Raw genomic sequence first — 18634 nt, 5'->3', positions numbered from 1 at the left:
TAAGTTTCTAGCTGGCCTAGATCCTATATATGAGAGCATAAGGTCCCAAATTCTGGGAAGGGATGAAATGCCAGACTTACATCATGTTTACTACCTTGTGAGGAATGAAGAGGTGAGAAGAAAAGAGATGCAGGTTGATACTCAAACTAAACTAGCTGAACAGTTTGTGGAACATTCGGCCCTAATCTCTACAAATCAAAGGGGAAACAGGCACTTTGACAAGAGACATCTGAAGTGCACCCACTGTGGAGGGGAAAGGCATGTAAAAGAGACCTGTTGGGTTCTCCATCTGCATTTGAAGCCAGCTGCATTGAGGAAAGATAAGAAGCATCAGAAGGGTCAATCTACAAGTGTGAATCTGGCTACGGGTCAAAGTGATGATGGTTCAAAACACTCATCCACAGTTACTTCCTCTTCCATGGGACAGAATACTAATTCCCTTGGAATCGGGTCCTTGGGTTTTACTGCCAATGAGGTAGAGGTACTTAGCCGGGCCCTAGCCCGTCTAAGGACCAATTCTCTTCCATCCACCTCCCTTGCCAGATTAGGTATTGTCTCTGCCTTTAGTGCATCTAGTACTATTGATCCTACCTCTTGGATTATTGATTCTGGTGCAACTGACCACATGACACACATGTCTTCTCTATTTTCTTCCTATCAGTTAATGTCTGGCCATGATAAAATGAGGGTTGCTGATGGTTCTCTCTCTACCATCTCTGGGAAAGGAGTGGTTGACCTAAGCAAGGACCTTTCACTCAAATCTGTCTTGCATGTTCCCAATCTTTCTTCAAATCTCTTATATGTTTCAAAGCTTACCAAAAATGTGAATTGTAGCATAACCTTTTTTCCTACTCATTGTGTCTTTCAGGACAGATTGACGAAGAGAACGATTGGGAGCGGTCATGAGTGTGGAGGTCTCTACTACCTTGATGCAGACATCAGTTCGGCCTTACAAACATCTGCTACTAGTAGTCAGTCCAATGTGGAGTCAATAGCTAGGTTACATCTGTGGCATGCTAGGCTAGGTCATTTACCGTTTTCATCATTGGAAGTGTTGTTTCCAGAATTATTCAAAGGTGTTTCAAGTCAAGAGTTAGTTTGTTAAGTCTGTCAACTATCAAAGCAATGTAGAACTGTTTATTTAACTTCGAGTAATGACATTCAAGCTCCTTTTGACTTAGTCCACTCTGATGTTTGGGGCCCCTCTCCCATTATTTTTGTTGATGGCTTTCGATACTTTATTAGTTTTATTGATCACTATTCTCGATGCACATGGATCTACTTATTAAAAGCACGAGAAGAAGTGCCGCGGGTAACCATGACATTTTGCAAAATGATTGAAACACAATTTGGCACGAAGATCAAACAATTCAGGTCAGATAATGTTGCAGAATACTTTGAAAGGTCCTTGAATCTGTTTATGGAGGATGCTGGAATGATTCATCAGTCATCTTGTGCTAGTACCCCCCAACAGAATGGGGTTGCTGAACGCAGGAATAGGCACCTATTGGAGACTACTCGAGCCTTACTATTTCAGCACAAAGTTCCAAAAAACTATTGGTCACAAGCAATCCTTACTGCATCATATCTAATAAATCGAATGCCATCCAAGGTATTGGAGATGAAAACTCCTTTCTCTGTTCTTTGCCCTCATCTTCTTGACTTTTCTCTTTCACCGAGAGTCTTTGGTTGTGTATGCTTTATACATGTCAAGGATCCGAAGAAGACCAAATTGGATCCTAGAGCTACAAAGGGAATCTTTTTGGGGTACTCCCCTACTCAGAAAGGATACAAGTGTTATGATCCAGTCACCAAGAAAAAATATGTCACAAAGGATGTGATATTCTTTGAGTCTCAATCCTATTTTCATTCTTCCCAGAATCCTCTTCAGGGGGAGACTAGTGGGATGGAAGAGGATTCTTCTATTCCCCCATTCTTTGTGCCTCTCTCTACCTCAGGCCTTCCGTCTTCTCCTCCTAATCCACCTAGTTGTGGTATCCCGGGTGAATCTAGTGAGGCTCCCATTGTACCAACTACTACTAGTGATGTTGCAAATATTACTGAAGACTCCAACAGGCTGCAAAGAGATATCAGAATCACCTACAACAGAAGGAAGAAGGGCCCTCTAACTCATGACAGCAACCAATTGGACTCGGATCAACCTATCTCAGAAACTCAAGGTAATCCTATCAGTTCCTTTGACTTGGATCTTCCTATTGCCCTTCGTAAGTCTACTCGTTCTTGTACTATTAGACACCCCATTGCTGATTTTGTGTCTTACTCACATTTGTCTCCTCGTTATTGTTCTTTTGTGTCTACTCTCTCTTCTGTGCATGTTCCTACCAGGTATTCTGAGGTAGTATCTGACCCAAAATGGAAAGAGGCTATGGACGAAGAAATGAAGGCCTTAATGAAAGCAGGGACTTGGGAATTAGTGGATCTACCAGAAGGGAAAGGCACTGTTGGATGCAAGTGGGTGTTCACTGTGAAGCATAGGGAGGACGAGTCCATTGAAAGGTACAAGGCTACTAGACTGGTAGCAAAAGGGTTTACTCAAAAAGAAGGGATTGACTACAAAGAAACCTTTGCTCCGGTGGCAAAACTCAACACAATCCGAGTTCTATTATCATTAGTTGCAAATTTCTCATGGGAGCTACATCAGTTGGACGTGAAGAATGCTTTCTTGAATGGCGACCTACATGAAGAGGTGTTCATGGATCCTCCACTAGGTTATGGGTTTGGCAAGAAGGTATGTAGACTGAGAAAAGCCCTATACGGCCTTAAGCAGTCCCCTCGAGCTTGGTTTGAGAAGCTGTGGGGCCATGAAGAAAGGGGGTTACACTCAAAGTGGGGCAGATCATACCCTATTCATAAGGAAGAGAAATGGCAAACTTACAACACTTATTGTCTATGTGGATGATATGATAATTACAGGGGATGATCAGGAAGAGATTAAAAGACTAAAGGAGGTCTTGGCTACTGAATTTGAGATCAAAGACCTGGGCCAACTGAGATACTTTCTTGGGATTGAAGTTGCAAGATCCAAAGAGGGCATCTATATATGTCAGCGGAAATACATCATTGATCTTCTTCAAGAGACAGGCATGATGGGGTGTAGGCCAGCAGATACTCCAATAGAACAGAATCATGGTCTACAGGAGTCAGTAGGAGAGGACTACCTAGATAAGGAAAGATACCAAAAGCTAGTGGGGAAGTTGATTTACCTGTCTCTCACTCGCCCTGACATTGCTTATGCTGTACATGTTGTCAGTCAGTTCATGCACACTCTTAAAATTCCTCACATGAAAGCTGTGGAAAGGATCCTCAGATATTTGAAGTCTTGCTCGGGGAAAGGGATTCTGTTCAGGAAAAACAGTAAAATTGAAGTTGAAGGATATACTGATGCAGATTGGGCTGGCTCTGTTGGGGACAGGAAGTCTACTTCTGGGTACTGCACCTTTGTTGGAGGAAATTTAGTTACATGGAGGAGTAAAAAACAGAATGTGGTTGCTAGATCTAGTGCAGAGGCCGAATATCGAGCTATGGCTCATGGTGTTGCTGAACTTTTATGGCTTAAGATCCTGCTTGGTGAACTTGGAATAAAGATCGAGTGTCCTCTCAGGTTGTACTGTGACAACAAGGCTGCCATCAACATTGCAAATAACCCAGTGCAACATGATGGAACGAAACATATTGAGATAGAGAGTCACTTTGTCAGAGAAAGAATTGTCTCAGGAGAACTCTGCATCCCTTATACTCCCTCCGAGATGCAGATTGCAGATGTTCTGACTAAAGGGCTAGCTACAATGAAATTCGTGGACTTACTTGGCAAGCTAAACATGATTGACATCCATGCTTTGCTTGAGGGGGAGTGTTGGTTCGGCTGTCTTAATTTGTATGTTTATCTTTGTTGGGTCTTAAGTCATTAGTTATTGGGCCTAATCTTATTTAGTGTTTATTTTGACTAGGTGTCCCATCACTAATCAGGGGCATTCTGGTCTATTTATGTAACATTATGTAATGTTCTTATATATAATAGATTAGGGCTGGCTGAAAAATATTCTGCCGCCCATCTCATATCTTCTTCTTCTTCTTCTTCTTCTTCTTCTTCTTCTTCTTCTCCTCTCATTCGACAGCTCTATTTCAGCAAACACTCTTCTTAGCAGCCAAATAGCTGCTAACTACTAGAAACTAGTAGGACTCCAGCTTCAGGGTCTTACCTCCCTTGCGCCCTACAACCAAGGGAAACCCTAGGACGAACCTTGTGTTGTTCTCCTGAAACCCTAGGGTTTCACAGCAGTAACCCAGATAATAAAAAAGAAGAAAGACAGCAAGAAAGAGGAGATGGCGTCGGCTGTAACCAGGAAGGTGCTCAATGCTCTGATACCATGAAAGCTGAACCACTGTAGTCGAAGTAGCAGAAAGGAGGAGAAGAAGAAGAGATGCTGGAATGTCGAACTGTACTTGCCAGTCGACCATGCTATTATTTATATTTGAATGTAGTACAAGATGCAAGAAAGTACCGGAATGCCCCTGATTAGTGATGGGACACCCAGTTAACTTAAAACATTAAACAGGCTTACGCCCATTAACACAGGCCCAGTTACAGGGTAACTTAAACTTAAGTATGGGCTAATAAGAACTCTTATCAGCCGAACACTCATACAAAGAGACATCATTCTAACATTCTAACACAGGCGGGATTTGATCCCAAGTCTCCACTATGACCAGCAGGAGACCTTACCAACCAGCTGGTTGGCACCTTGCGATAGCCTTTTGTCATTTCCTCCATACCCTTCATTGAAACCCCTAAAAACTATGCCCCCTAACTTATGTTTGAACCAGGTTCAGTTGGGGTATTTGCTCGCCTTGAGATGTTAAGTTTGTCAAGTTTACCTCCTCCCTCCAATTCCATCTACAACATTTCTTTCGCTTAATCTTTCCACTAGTGCTCTCCATCCCTTCCATGTTTCTCCAGCTGGCGATCTTTCAGATATTAGCAACCCTTCCAATTTACCAACACATTTAAGCGTCAATGTTTCCAAGAAAGTGTCTTCATTTAAAAGTTTAAACATAATCTGGTTTTCCAAGTCATTTTTGACCGCCACCTGGCTGTTCTCCACCTCCCTATAATTAATTTCTTCGTCAGGTGGTCTAGATATCCTACGGTCCCAGATTGTACTCGCAGCAACTTCATCCTCTTGTCTCGAGATCCCACCTTCTCTCGTTTGTGCAATTGTGATGTGGCGGCCCTCATCTCTGAGAGTACCAATCTGGGTATTGTTGTCCCCTGCTCCAGCAGCTGTTTCCGGTGATTCTGTGGACTCTTTTTCCTTTTCCAGATCAATTACTTCTTTACCCTTTATCTTTCTTGGAACCTCTTCGCCTATACATTCTCCCCTTAACACCTTAAATGCCCACTTATCCACCACTTCTACTGCTTCCTTGAAATCGTCCCCTGGAGCTGCAATTTCTTGTGCAATTTCGGCCCATATTGCAACCGCATAAACCTTCTCTCAACCCACCACATTGATGGCTTTGGTGGACAGCCTCTCCATTTCACTCTCACCCACACCCACTCGACTGTTTGTTTTGCTTCATCAGAACCGTCTGTTTCTAAATAGCCCCCACACAGGTCTCCAATTTTCCTCACCAAACCTTCACTCCACAAGTGAAGTGGAAGTCCAAAAATTTTTAACCTGTATGACTCCAGGGTCCTAGTTTCCATTCGCCAACAGCCCTCAGTATCTTCCCAAGGATGTAAATGAAGCAAAGCTCCTCCGATGTTTCTTTCTTCTGAGTTTAAGATTCTTCTAGCTTCTGCTGTTGAAGGTAGGATGAAAACAAAATTATTCTTTGCCATCCTTCTCACCCTAACCCCCAATATTAAACCCCAATTTCTCAAGGCCCACACCTGCAACTCCTCAACTGAGAGTGGCGTCTCCACAACCCTACCAGACAATTTTCCAGGAACTGTTTTCTCTTGCTCTCTCTCCTACTGTCTGTGATTAGGTAGAAACACTCTGTCCCTGCCTTCAGCACCACTTTACCCTCGTTCGACCAAGTTGGTATTCTGGCCATGTCTGCATAAGACTTCGATCCACTTCTCTGTTCTTTTGACCGGGCTTTTTGCAAAAATTTCTCCCTAACTGCTTTCTCAGAATCACCGTAAACACTCAGATTTCTGTGGCCTCTATATCTTTCCACCGACAAAACTTCCCTCTTTCTTTGCTCCCTACTCCAAAACTCTGTCCTTCTTCCCTGATTCCTGAAGCCATTCTGTTTTTTCTCAGCCATCTGAGATCTTTGTTTACCTTCCTTTCTGCTCCCTCCCACCGTTTCTGGTTACTGTTGCTTCTGTTTACTTTCATTGCATCAAAGATTATGCATAGGCAACAGAGCACAAATTATTATCCAAATGTCTCAACATTGTATCACCCTACCAAATTGCACAGATTGATGTATGTATATAGATGCATAAATATGTACAAATACATCTGTAAAATTACGGGGAAATTAGAATATGTGAACATATACATTGGTACATATAACACATATGTACTTGCATATTATAGCAGGTGTACTTATATTATTTCTATTATAGCTATACTTTGATTAATTAATAAAAAGCTTCAAAACTGAAATAATAACCATTTTGAGTTTGGACCAACTGAAAATCTGTAGGCAACTTTTTTTTTTTTTCATGAATAACATAGATTTCATTAAGATGATATAGAATATGTACAAACTTTAGTTTACAGAATCTGTAGGCAACCTTACTTTTCAATGTTTTTTGAATTTATACAACTATAGACATTTGATTTTATGAGTATGACAGAAATTTGTATGCTCAGGTGGGTAAGTGGTATGTTAGAGTACACAAAACAGGAGTATTTTGGTCATTTGGGTTTATCTATTTGAGAGTGAAAGGTCTGTTATATTTAAGTTTAAGTTATGTGTCCCATCACTTATGAGGGACAATATGGTCTTTCTTGTAACTATGTTATTGGAGATAAATACAAGTGAGTCGACTAGAGAGAGGACTGATTTTCCTCTACTGGCCAAACCCTTCTTCTTCTTCTTCTTCTCTACTGTAACCTAGGACTAAATAAGGTTTTCACATGGAATCAGAGCACATGTAACAAGTTCAGATCTTCTCGTCTTGCTCTTTTATTCTGGTTTACCCAGTTTTTTTATTGCCCTCCTCTCTAGGGTTTTGCAGATTTCTCAGGAACCACTGGGAGATTAAGGGAAAGGTTGAAAAGGAGTGGTCGTTTTTCTCTGTAGGAGGCCTTCATACCTCCGGTTTGTGGTGCAGTGGCTGTTTGTGGTGATTGGTAGGAAGCTCTCTATTCGATGGTATGAAGAGAGCAGGTTCGGGCGAACAGTGTTCAGCTGAGTACAAGTTGGTTCTGCAGAGTGCAGTGTAAGTGTTTGGTTTAATGGCCGAGTGATTTCAGCCCTTGTATTTGGTGTGTGAATGGTTCTGCAGTGTGCAGCATAGGTGTTTGATTTAATGACTGAGTGATTTCAGCTCTTGTATTTGGTGTGTGAGTGGTTTTGCAGTGTGCAGTACAGGTGTTTGATTTAATGACTGAGTGATTTCAGCTTTTGTATTTGATGTGTATTGTGTATTTGAAGAAGTTGGTGGTGCTGAAAGTGAGATAAGTTTTGTGGAAGTGCGTGAGGTTGTGGTGAATATTTGAAGGTGAATACTCTATATATAGCAGTGATTTCTTTGTGAGGTAAGGTGAATTAGTTAAGATGGCATCGATTGGAGATGGGAATGACAATAAAACAGGCATTATGATTTCTCCAGATTACCTAAATGTTCAAATGACATCTATTAAGTTGAATGGTGAGAATTATGTGCCGTGGGAAAAATTTGTGGAGGTGTTTTTAAAAGCCAAGAAAAAGGTAAAACATGTGAGAGAGGAGAAATCCTCCTCTGATTCTCTAGGGTTTAGTGACTGGGAACAGGAAGATGCACAAATAATGACATGGCTGTGGAATAGCATGGAACCAAAAATTAGCGTGAACTTTATGTTCCTAGATATAGCTAAAGAAATCTGGGATCATGCTAAGAAATTGTATTCCGAGCAAGACAATACAACTAGGGTGTATTAGTTGTACCAAGAGTACTTTAATCGGAAGCAAGGCAGTCAAAGCTTGGAGGAATACTATGCAAGTCTGAGGAATATCCGAAATGAGCTCAATGTGTATCATCCTCTGACACAGGATGTTCAGATTCAACACAATAGCATGAGCAACTTGATGTGACAAGGTTTCTGGTGGGTTTGAAGGCTGAATATGAGCTTGTCCGAGCACAAATACTAGGGGGGCGGGGGGTCTGCTTTTCCCTCACTTGAAGAAGTTTTTGCCCATCTTAGGAGGACATCTATTGAGTCTATAGAGCATTCTTCTCTCTCAGACAGATCTGGTTTTGTGGTGACTAGAGGGGGAGGCCGTGGAAATAGAGGCGGTGGTGGTGGTCGTGGACTTCCAGGTAACTGTGGTGGTCCCATGTTTAATCGTGTTGGTGACCAGAGTGGAGGTCGGGACTCAGGGGGAGGTCGTGGTAATGGAAAAAGTAATGCCCCTAGGAAGTGTACATACTGTGGATTAGAGGGGCACACGGTTAATTTCTGCTATGATTTACATGGTCCACCCAACACTTGGGCTAACCATGCTGTGACTAAGGTTAGTGGTACAGCTACTGAAAGTCAACAAACTGACCCGATCCCCTCCACATTTACTGGTGTTTCTGGGAAGGAGATGGTGAGTGTACCCCGTGCAGTATATGAGCAGTTCCTTCAGACATCTTCTCAGCAGAACACAACTACCCTTGTCCATTCAGGTATGGCTTGCTTGGTTTCCAAGCCTTCACACTGGATCATTGACTCCGGAGCCTCGGACCATATGTCTGGGACTCCTAATGTATTTTCTTCTCTTTCTCGGTCCTCCACATCTCAAACAGTTACTCTTGCTAATGGTTCTAGATCTCCCATCTGTGGTGTTGGTGATGTTGATCTCTCCTCCTTGTCTTTATCATCTATTTTATATGTCCCCAAGTTCCCCTTTAACCTTATGTCTGTTAGTAGATTAACAAAGTCACTTAATTGTTCCATAACCTTTTATCCCTCTTCTTGTGTGTTTTAGGATCTCAAGACGGGGATGAAGATTGGTGGAGGGCATGAGGCAGGTGGATTGTATTACCTTGATGATGGTGGCCCTCCAGTAGCTTTTTAGTCGTCTCTTACTCCTCTTCAATGGCACTGCAGACTTGGTCATCCTTCTCTCAAGGCTCTGAAGTTGCTGGTTCCTTCCTTGAGTCATCTTTCATCTTTGGATTGTGAGTCATGTCAGCTTGGGAAACATCATAGAGTCTCTTTTAGTCCAAGAGTTGATAGTCGTGTCTTGAGTCCTTTTTCTTTAGTTCATTCTGATGTCTGGGGTCCGATCAAAGTGATGTCATACAATGGCTATAAGTATTTTGTAATTTTTGCTGGTGACTTTTCAAGGATGACATGGATTTATCTTATGAAAGATCACAGTGAATTGTTCTCTATTTTTTAAAAGTTTTATGCTGAAATACGTACCCAATTTGGTGTTCATATTAAAATTCTTCGCTCTGATAATGCCAAAGAGTGCACCTCAATACCATTTCAACAATACTTAGAGCACCATGGGATAATTCATCAAACTTCTTGTGCCTACACCCCACAACAGAACGGTGTAGCTGAACGGAAAAATCGACATCTCCTTGAAACTGCTCGGTCTTTGATTCTTAATATGAATGTCCCAAAGCATTTTTGGAGTGATGCTGTCCTCACATCCTATTTTCTCATCAATCGAATGCCCATGTCCATCATTGGAAGTCAATCCCCCTTCTCGGTGTTGTTTCCCACCTTGTCTTCGTTTCCTCTCACCCTAAGAGTCTTTGGATGTGTTTGTTTTGTTCAAAACTTGGGACCTGGTTTAGATAAATTAGATGCACGAGCTACTAAGTGTATCTTCCTTGGCTACTCAAGGACTCAGAAAGGGTATAAGTGCTATAACCCTAACTTCTATAAGTCATTTGTGTGCTCCGATGTCACCTTCTTTGAATTGGTTCATTTTTTCTCGGATACTGTGGTTTTCTTCTCCTTCCCCCGTAGTTCCTCTTCCCGTCCCTGTTGCGGATCCCCTTCCCGTGGTTTCCATTCCAGTTGTAGATTCACCTCTCGTGCCAATTACTACTGAGAGGCCACCAATCAGACAAGTGTATACTCATAGAAGAGCATCGGTCCCTCCTCCAATTCAGCCCTCGTCGACAAATCCTGTCATTGCTTCTTCTCCCTTGGACCTTGATCTTCCTATTGCCCTGCGGAAAGGTAAACACACTTGTACTTCTCATCCTATTTCACACTATGTTTCAGCTGCTCACCTTTCTGCTTCTCATTGTAACTTTATATCATTGCTATCATCTGTTTCCATTCCCAAGACTGTCCAGGAAGCCCTTACCTCCCCAGGGTGGTGGCAAGCGATGGAAGAGGAACTCTCTGCTTTACAACACAATCACACGTGGGAACTCACTGCTCTTCCTCCTGGTAAGCATGATGTTGGGTGTTAGTGGCCAAGGGCTATTCTCAACTGTATGGTGTGGATTATATGGAGACATTTTCTCCTGTGGCTAAAATTGGTTCAGTTCGGGTGTTGATTTCATTAGCTGCTATGTATGATTGTCCTCTTGTGCAGCTTGACATAAAAAATGCTTTCCTACATGGTGATCTCATTGAGGAAGTGTATATGGAGCAACCGCCAAGGTTTGTTGCTCAGGGGGAGGATGGTAAGGTTTGTAGACTCAAAAAGGTAATTTATGGACTGAAACAATCTCCACGCGCATGGTTTGGCAGGTGAAGTAGTGAAAGACTTTGAGATGAAACAGTGTCACGTAGACCATTCTGTGTTCAGCCATGACTCAAAAGATGGGAAAATCTTGCTAGTGGTGTATGTGGATGATATTGTCATAACTGGAAGTGACAGTAATGGGATTGACAGGTTGAAGAAATTCCTACAGGACCACTTCAATACGAAAGATTTGGGTAAGCTGAAGTATTTCCTAGGAATAGAAGCTGCAAGGTCAAGGCATGGAATTAACTTATGTCAAAGAAAATATATTCTTGACCTACTTGAAGAAACAGGATTGTTAGGTGCTAAACCAGCAGAGACTCCTATGGAACTTAATGTCAAGTTGAATGTTGATGCAGGTGAAGAGTTTGATGATCCTGGAAGATACAGGAGGTTGGTGGGAAAGTTGAATTATCTGACTATTACCGACTAGATATATCATTTGCTGTGAGTATGGTGAGTCAGTTTATGCAACATCCTCGGATTCCTCATTGGGAAGCAGTTCTAAGGATTGTTAGGTACCTGAAGGGTTCTCCAGGTTGTGGTTTGCTATACCAAAGTGGAGGAACTCTTGAAATAGTAGGGTATACAAATGCTGATTGGGTTGGTTCTATATCAGACAGGAGATCAACTACAGGGTATTGTACCTTCTTTGGTGGCAATCTTGTAACTTGGAAGAGCAAGAAACAAACAGTGGTGGCAAGGAATAGTGTAGAAGCTGAGTACAGAGCTATGGCTCATACCATATGTGAACTAGTATGGTTGAAGAACTTGCTACAGGAGATGGGGTTCTCGGTTGACAAACCCATGAGACTATACTGTGATAACCAAGCTGCTGTTCACATCTCTTCCAACCCAGTCTTCCATGAGAGAACCAAGCATATTGAGGTCGATTGTCACTTTGTGAGAGAGAAAGTGATAAGTGGAGTGATAACCACATCTCATGTGAGCTCAGGAAATTAGTGGGCAGATCTCTTTACAAAGGGATTGTCTCGGGGCAGAGTAGATTATATTTGTGACAAGCTGGGACTATATGACATATACACTCCAGCTTGAGGGGGAGTGTTAGAGTACACAAAAAGGGGTATTTTGGTCATTTGGGTTTATCTATTTGAGAGTGAAAGGTCTGTTTTATTTAAGTTTAAGTTATGTGTCACATCACTTATGAGGAACAATATGATCTTTCTTGTAACTATGTTATTGGGGATAAATACAAGTGGGTCGACTAAAGAGAGGACTGATTTTCCTCTACTGGCCGAACCCTTCTTCTTCTCCTCCTCTTCTTCTTCTTCTTCTTCTTCTTCTCCTTCTTCTCTACTGTAACCCAGGACTAAATAAGGTTTTCACATGGTAAAAATTAGAAGGGATAGGGTCAAAAATGAAGCCATGTGGAGAAACCTAGGAGTAGCTCCTATAGATGATAAAAAGGGAGAAAGTTAGATTGAGGTGGTTTGGTCGCGGGCATAGAGAACCAACTACAACACCCATTAGAAGTGGTCTCTTACAAGTTGAAGGGGCTAGAAGAGCTAGGGCAGACCGAAAAGAACTTGGGTGGAAGTAGTAAGAAATTATTTAAGTGCTCATAATTTGATGATGGATATGACGCTGAACAAACGAAATGGCAAAACAGGATTCATGTAGCTGACCCATATAATTGGGACAAGGCTTAGATGATGATAATGATTTCCTGTGTGTCAAACAAGGTGAGTGTATCTAAATCATTAAATAGCTGATGTGGGACAATCAGGACATCTTTTCAGGATAGGGTACCTAGTGAACACATGGTATCATTTGGCAGAAAATAAAAAAGTCTGTACAAAACGTATGAAGAAAAAAAAGGAAAGAAATGCTGGATCATAGAGGAGGATCAAGGATTTAAATGGGTTTCAACATCAGAGAGGTGTTACAAAAAGTAACCTGTATTAGGGAATTGTTTTCCCCATAAACTGATTAGAATGTATGGATGTTGAGGGCTAGGTCACTTGCCTGGTTCCATGTCTGTTGTGCAGGCATACTCCTCATGCTGTATGCTTACCATTCTTTTCACACAATTAATAAAACTCAGATAGTTACCAATCCAAAAAAAATGCTTCTAAAGAATTTGTTGGAGTAGGAGGCACATTGTGTACTTGTGTTGGGAATATATTTATGGATGGATCAATGGTAGGTTTTTGCTCATAGTGGGTTGGTTCATGCATTTTGTTTTTATCTTTCTTTTTTTTTTGATTCTTTTGTTTTCATCTTTCTACTCTTCATTGGTTTTTCTCTTCCTATACATAATTTTTAATTGTATTTGATAAAAAGCTACTTATTTTCTTATAATCTTACTTCCATTGTTCTATATAGACAATCTTTTGAAGCCTAGGTTTGTACAGACAAGAATCATGAAATCACTTTTTTGCATCACAAATTTTTTGATGAATTCACCTATCTTTTCAACTTTTAATTTTTCTATAGATGACTTTTAGTTGGATAGATGCAACTTAGTTTCTTATCTCCATTATTCTGTGCAGACATTCTTATGAAGTCTATAGGTTATGAGGTGGAAATGGGTTATAAAAGTTCTGAGGTTTCAAAATTATCTTACCATTGTAGAAATTTTGGGCGGTATGCCAGGTAAGACAATATTCTAAGTTTTGTATATGATTTTAGTGTATAACAATTTGCTATTATGATTGTTGATCAAAAGATGATTATGTGTGCTCTTGGAATAGTTAGTTTAAAAAAAAAATCTTTGTTTGGATAAATACTAAACATACCTTTTTAGAGCAGGATTTTTTTTGAAAAAGGTAAGTTATTGTATTAAAACCAAAAAGAACTACGTCCGCTGGAATTGTGCTGAGAATAATCTCTTGGTGGATCAACAGTGATTTGGGATCCAGGTATAAACATAAAAGCCAGGCTATTTTTTCCAATGCATGTTGCAGTGAATATGGGTCCATATGACCCACCAAACAACAGACAACCAATTAAAGTTTAAAACCAGCCCATCTTTTGAGTTAACCCACTGAATGTTAAAATTGAACCCACCTTTTTAATCTAACCCGCCAAATATTAGAGGTGGTGAAGATCATTTTCACCACTTAATCCTCAATGTCTATTATTTGGCAGTCAATCTTGTGGTGTAAAACACTTTCAAGATTCTACTCGTGTCCCTACATGTAGCTATAAATTGGGGTCACCCTATTTCAGTTTGTATCATTTCATTTTCTTCTTTACATAACTTTGGGTTTGTACAGAGAGTGAGTGCATGGTCTTTAAGGGGTTGTATGGGTGGGTACTTGGTGTGAGTTTTGATGAGGTTCTATTGTACTGCCTGAGGTGCTGCCCGTGGACACAAGCAATTTGATCAAACCACATAAGTCTTGGTTTTTTCTCTCTTCTCTTTGGATTTCTGCTATTTGCATTTGCTTTCCTTCTGTGCTTCTATACATTGTGTTACATGTTGCACCACTCTGAGTACAATAGATCAGAACTTTTTTGATGGAGAAAATGGAGTTACAACTTACAAATACAAGATCTCCCAAGCAAGAATGCTAGGCTTGACCAAGGAATCGGCCATAGTACAAAGAAAAGGTTCATCATGTCTTCCTAGAAGACCAGAGTGCCAAACCTGCAATACAAATGTTCCCTATATACTCACACATTTGAACAAGGTCTTCATTCTTGAGAGTAAAGATCTAGCATCCCTTGCCTGATGATAAAAACATAGGTGCCTTTAGCCCTTTACTGATCCAAAAAAAAAAAACAAAATAAATAAATAAATAAATCAGGGGCCTCCCCCCCATCTTGTGTCCACCCTATTATCACCTTGGAGTTTCCTTCAAAGTTTATGGACAAATACCTTGGAAACAAATGGGTTTAGAATAAGTAGGACCAAACAGAATATAATATATGCTATGTAAGTTTAATAATAATAAGAGTGAAAATCAGGGTACACTCAGGATTAGTTCGATAATTCATAACAAGGGAGAGGTTTAGGAGGATGTTTCCCGTAGAATGAGGACAGGATGAGCAAAATGGAGGGGTGCATGCGGAGTCTTATGTGTTAGGCTGATACCACTTGGGTTAAAAGGAAAGTTCTATAATTGTGGGCCAGCAATGCTATATGGAGCAAAGTGTTTGCTTGTTGGGAAGTCAAGAAATAACATATCCAAAAGATGAGCGTGGCAGAAATGCATATGCTCAGATGGATGAGTGGAAAAGCTAGGAAGGATAGGGTCAGAAATTGAAGTCATTTTAATAAAATGAGAGAAAGTAGACTAAGATGGTTTGTTCATGTACATAGAAGACCATCTACAACACCCATAAGAAGTGATCTATTGCAAGTTGAAGGGGTAGAAGGGCTAGGGCAGACCAAAAAGACATGGGTTGAAGTAATAAGAAATGCTCATAATTTAACAATGGATATGTTGAGATTATGTATTGTAAGCAGGGGCATTATTGTCCTTCCACTAAATTTGTATTTGGGTGCCCATTCAGGGGCAAGTATGTAATTTGCAACATTATGTTAAATGGAAAATTTCTGCATGTGAACAGTACCACACTCAATTCCCTCAAAGTCTCTTCTTCTCTTCTAACTCTTCCCCTTCTTCTCCTTCTTTCTCCAACACTTCCAACTTGATATCAAAGTAGGTTGGGATCTTGGAAGAACTTTTTTCTGCTGACTTTTGAACCCAAGAAAACCTGCTGATGTCAGATCGCCACTAGATGACATTAGCAGTCCGTACAAGTGAAGGGATGGGAGATCCATCATATGGATGGCCGAACCATGCAGGGTGGCTGGGCGAAATTTCAAAAATTTCTTTCTCCCATCTAGGAATCCTATTCCTTGATTTAGAAAAACTGCATTTTTCAAGGTTTGTTCTTGAAACAAATCAGACCAAATCTAAAACCAAGATTGGGGAGAGGGTAGTACCTAATACGGAATCAATGTAAAACTCCCAGCGTAGGTGTTCACGCCCAAAGAGGTTACCAAATCCGCCTCCACTGAAGATGACACAACGAATGTTGAGGCAGGATCAGCAAGAAGGGTTCTTCAGCAAGAATCGTGTAGGGTTGTGTGAGCACGACTTTAGATTGTTTCTTCACCAAGAAACAATATCAAGAACAATTCTTGATCACTCCAAGAGGTGGAGATCAAATTAGGCAGGGCGGCAAGAGCAGAGGAAGAAAAAGATTGCAGAGAAGAAGTGATCTTTTTGTAGAATTCACCCCCTTATTTATAATCTTCTCTGGATCAGCTTCCTAATCCAATTAGGAATGAGTTTCTTGATCTAAATCTGATATTTGGATCTGGACTCTCAAGTTGGATAAGACTTATCTTATCCAACTGCTAATTCTAATCAGGTTATAAACCCAAATTCGCCCATTTAATTAAATCACTTAAACCCAGTTCGAAATAGGCCTTAGGCCCATTAAGTCACTGTGCTCACTTTACCCTTTAAATGTTGGATAGTTTGGCTCTCTTTGTATTGCGTGGGACCCTAGCATTGATCTACACATTAGTCACATGAGTTCGGCCCAGCGTTTGTTACAAGGCCTGGCCAAATTCACTACATAACATAGTGAACCCCTGAGTCCATTAGTATAGGCTCTTAATGGGCCCAACATTTACACTAAATGGTCCTTAGGTCTAGCCACCTTATGAAGGCCCAAGGACTGTGGGCAGATGCAAGATTAGCCCATCAGGTATAACCCTCAATGGTCTTACACTTAACCTCTCATCCCATAATGATCAAACACTGTCCGACAAGAGATGACCTCTCCCTCGGCTGCAAGGTACAATCTTGCACTCTTTGCTCACATGGGTCCCGGGAATTAAAACCTTTTGCAAACATTTTGTGAAACCATAATATATATATATATATATATATATATATAAATATATTTTGCAAAACAAATCTCAACAATTTGAAATCAAATGCCGACAGTTTAGGTTTCCATCAGAGAGAGTGCATTCCCCGATCATTCACTTTGTTCGACAAAAGGGCTGATCCTGTCACTATGATCACCCACTCAGGTGAATTCTCGGACTGCCCTAACATATCCAGGTTTTGACCCGGTTAAGGATCTCACTGATTGGCATATCAGAGACAGCCCAATCCGACACCTAGTGCAGTACCATAATTGAGTCTAGGGGTCAGGTGTAACATTCCAGTTTTGCCCATCTATCTCCAACGTCCAAGGCAATACTGGAATTTGGTCCGGTTCAGGGTTTCAAGATAACCCACACTACATGTGCTTTGGGTCTTACCCTGGCAGCTGAGACAAGACACCCCAACCTTCTTGGCAGCACATCAGTGTCAGCCTTGGCAGGATAAATCTCCCCAGATCTATTCAACGGTTGTGAAGATTCTAAACTAACACGAGTCTCATAAGTGTCCAGTTTAAGAGTATTACACAGGAACACACCAATATAACATGAATCAATTATGCACTTTATTCATTTACAATAAATGTCAATAAGTACATCAATTTGATTGGAGCTAAGGGCATAACTGTGTAACAACAAGTGCCGATGACAACCCTTGAATCTGGTTTAGTTTGGTGCCCACTGATTTTAGAAAGATTTTGGTATGGGTCTCATCTCCATTTGATGCTTCCATGTTTTTTCTTGGATTTTTCATTAAAAGATTAAAGAAAATACAGTTTCAATGTGGGCTTTTCTCTTCACATTAGAGGCTGTTTCTTGCTTGAGACTTGTTGTCCTTAGGTCGTTTTACCTTTCTGGGAGTATGGGAAGTGGTTTCAGATTTTTTTGAACCCTAGGTATTTTTTGGGAGATTTTATTCTCTTATATTTCTGCTAGCTTGGTTTTTGGCCTCCTATTGGCTCTCAACCAGGTTTTGACCTGTTTTGGTGGGTCTATTATGTGCCAGTTGGTTGTTGTTAGAGTGCTGTATGGCTGTTGAGTTTTTTGTCCAAGTCTAATGGAATTGCCAAAGGAGGTACAAACTGTTTCTAGAATGCTCCTGGGCAATGTTAATGCTTCTAGTGGTATGATAACCACTATAAAACTTGATGGACAAACTTTTTACAGTGGTCTCTATTAGCCAAGCTTACCATCGAAGGAAGAAGGGGTCAGCTAAGATTCATTATAGGCAAGGAGGTGAAGCCAAAATTTGATGACCCCAAGTTTGCCATGTGGGAATAGGATGATTCTTTGGTTATGTCATGGTTGGTCAGTTTGGTGCAACTACATATTGCTCGCAATCAGTTGTAGCTTGATCTAGTGTATAAGAAGAATATAGAGCTATGGCTCATGGTGTATCAAAATTGCTTTGGTTGAAGACCTTGTTATATCTGAGATTAGAATCCAAGCTGAAGTTCCAACGAGGATGTAGTGTGATAACCAAGCTTCTATAAACATTTCTCATAATCTAGTCCGACATGATCGCACAAAACACACTGAGGTTGACACACTTCATTAGAAAGGATATCTAGTGGAGAAATTTGTATGCCTTTCATTAAGTCAGAAGATCAATTTGTTGGTTGTCTTTATCAAAGGCCTCCACAAGTCAAAACTTGACAGAAACCTAGGCAAGCTGGGCATGATAGATATCTATGCCCAGCTTGAGGTGGAGTGTTGAGATTGTGCATTTTGAGCAGGGGCATTATTGTCCTTCCATTTTATTTATATTTGGGTGCCCATTCAGGGGCAAGTATGTAACTTACAACATTAAGTTAAATGGAATTTTTTCTGGGTGTGAACAGTATCAGACATTAAATTAAATGGTGAGGA

General features: G+C 40.8%; 1 protein-coding gene across 8 annotated transcripts in view; it reads left to right on the top strand.

Annotated features, from left to right (window-relative positions):
- The window catches only part of LOC104587649 (RNI-like superfamily protein), a 108249-nt gene that overhangs the window by 18070 nt on the left and 71545 nt on the right, over nucleotides 1-18634 (top strand). For all 8 annotated transcript variants that reach the window (XR_016080428.1, XM_088894777.1, XM_088894775.1 and 5 more), the window contains one exon: nucleotides 13404-13506. Coding sequence is in view for 7 of the 8 variants with exons in the window: in XM_088894777.1 (XP_088750903.1) it covers nucleotides 13404-13506 (103 nt within the window). In the remaining variant the exon portion in view is untranslated. The remainder of the gene's footprint in view (nucleotides 1-13403; nucleotides 13507-18634) is intronic.

Source organism: Nelumbo nucifera, chromosome 1 (genome assembly GCF_055504915.1).
Source record: "Nelumbo nucifera cultivar China Antique chromosome 1, China Antique-T2T, whole genome shotgun sequence".
Classification (NCBI taxonomy): Eukaryota; Viridiplantae; Streptophyta; class Magnoliopsida; order Proteales; family Nelumbonaceae; genus Nelumbo; species Nelumbo nucifera.
The sequence above is the reverse complement of the archived record's forward strand: the minus strand, read 5'-3'. Positions and strand labels throughout refer to the sequence as shown.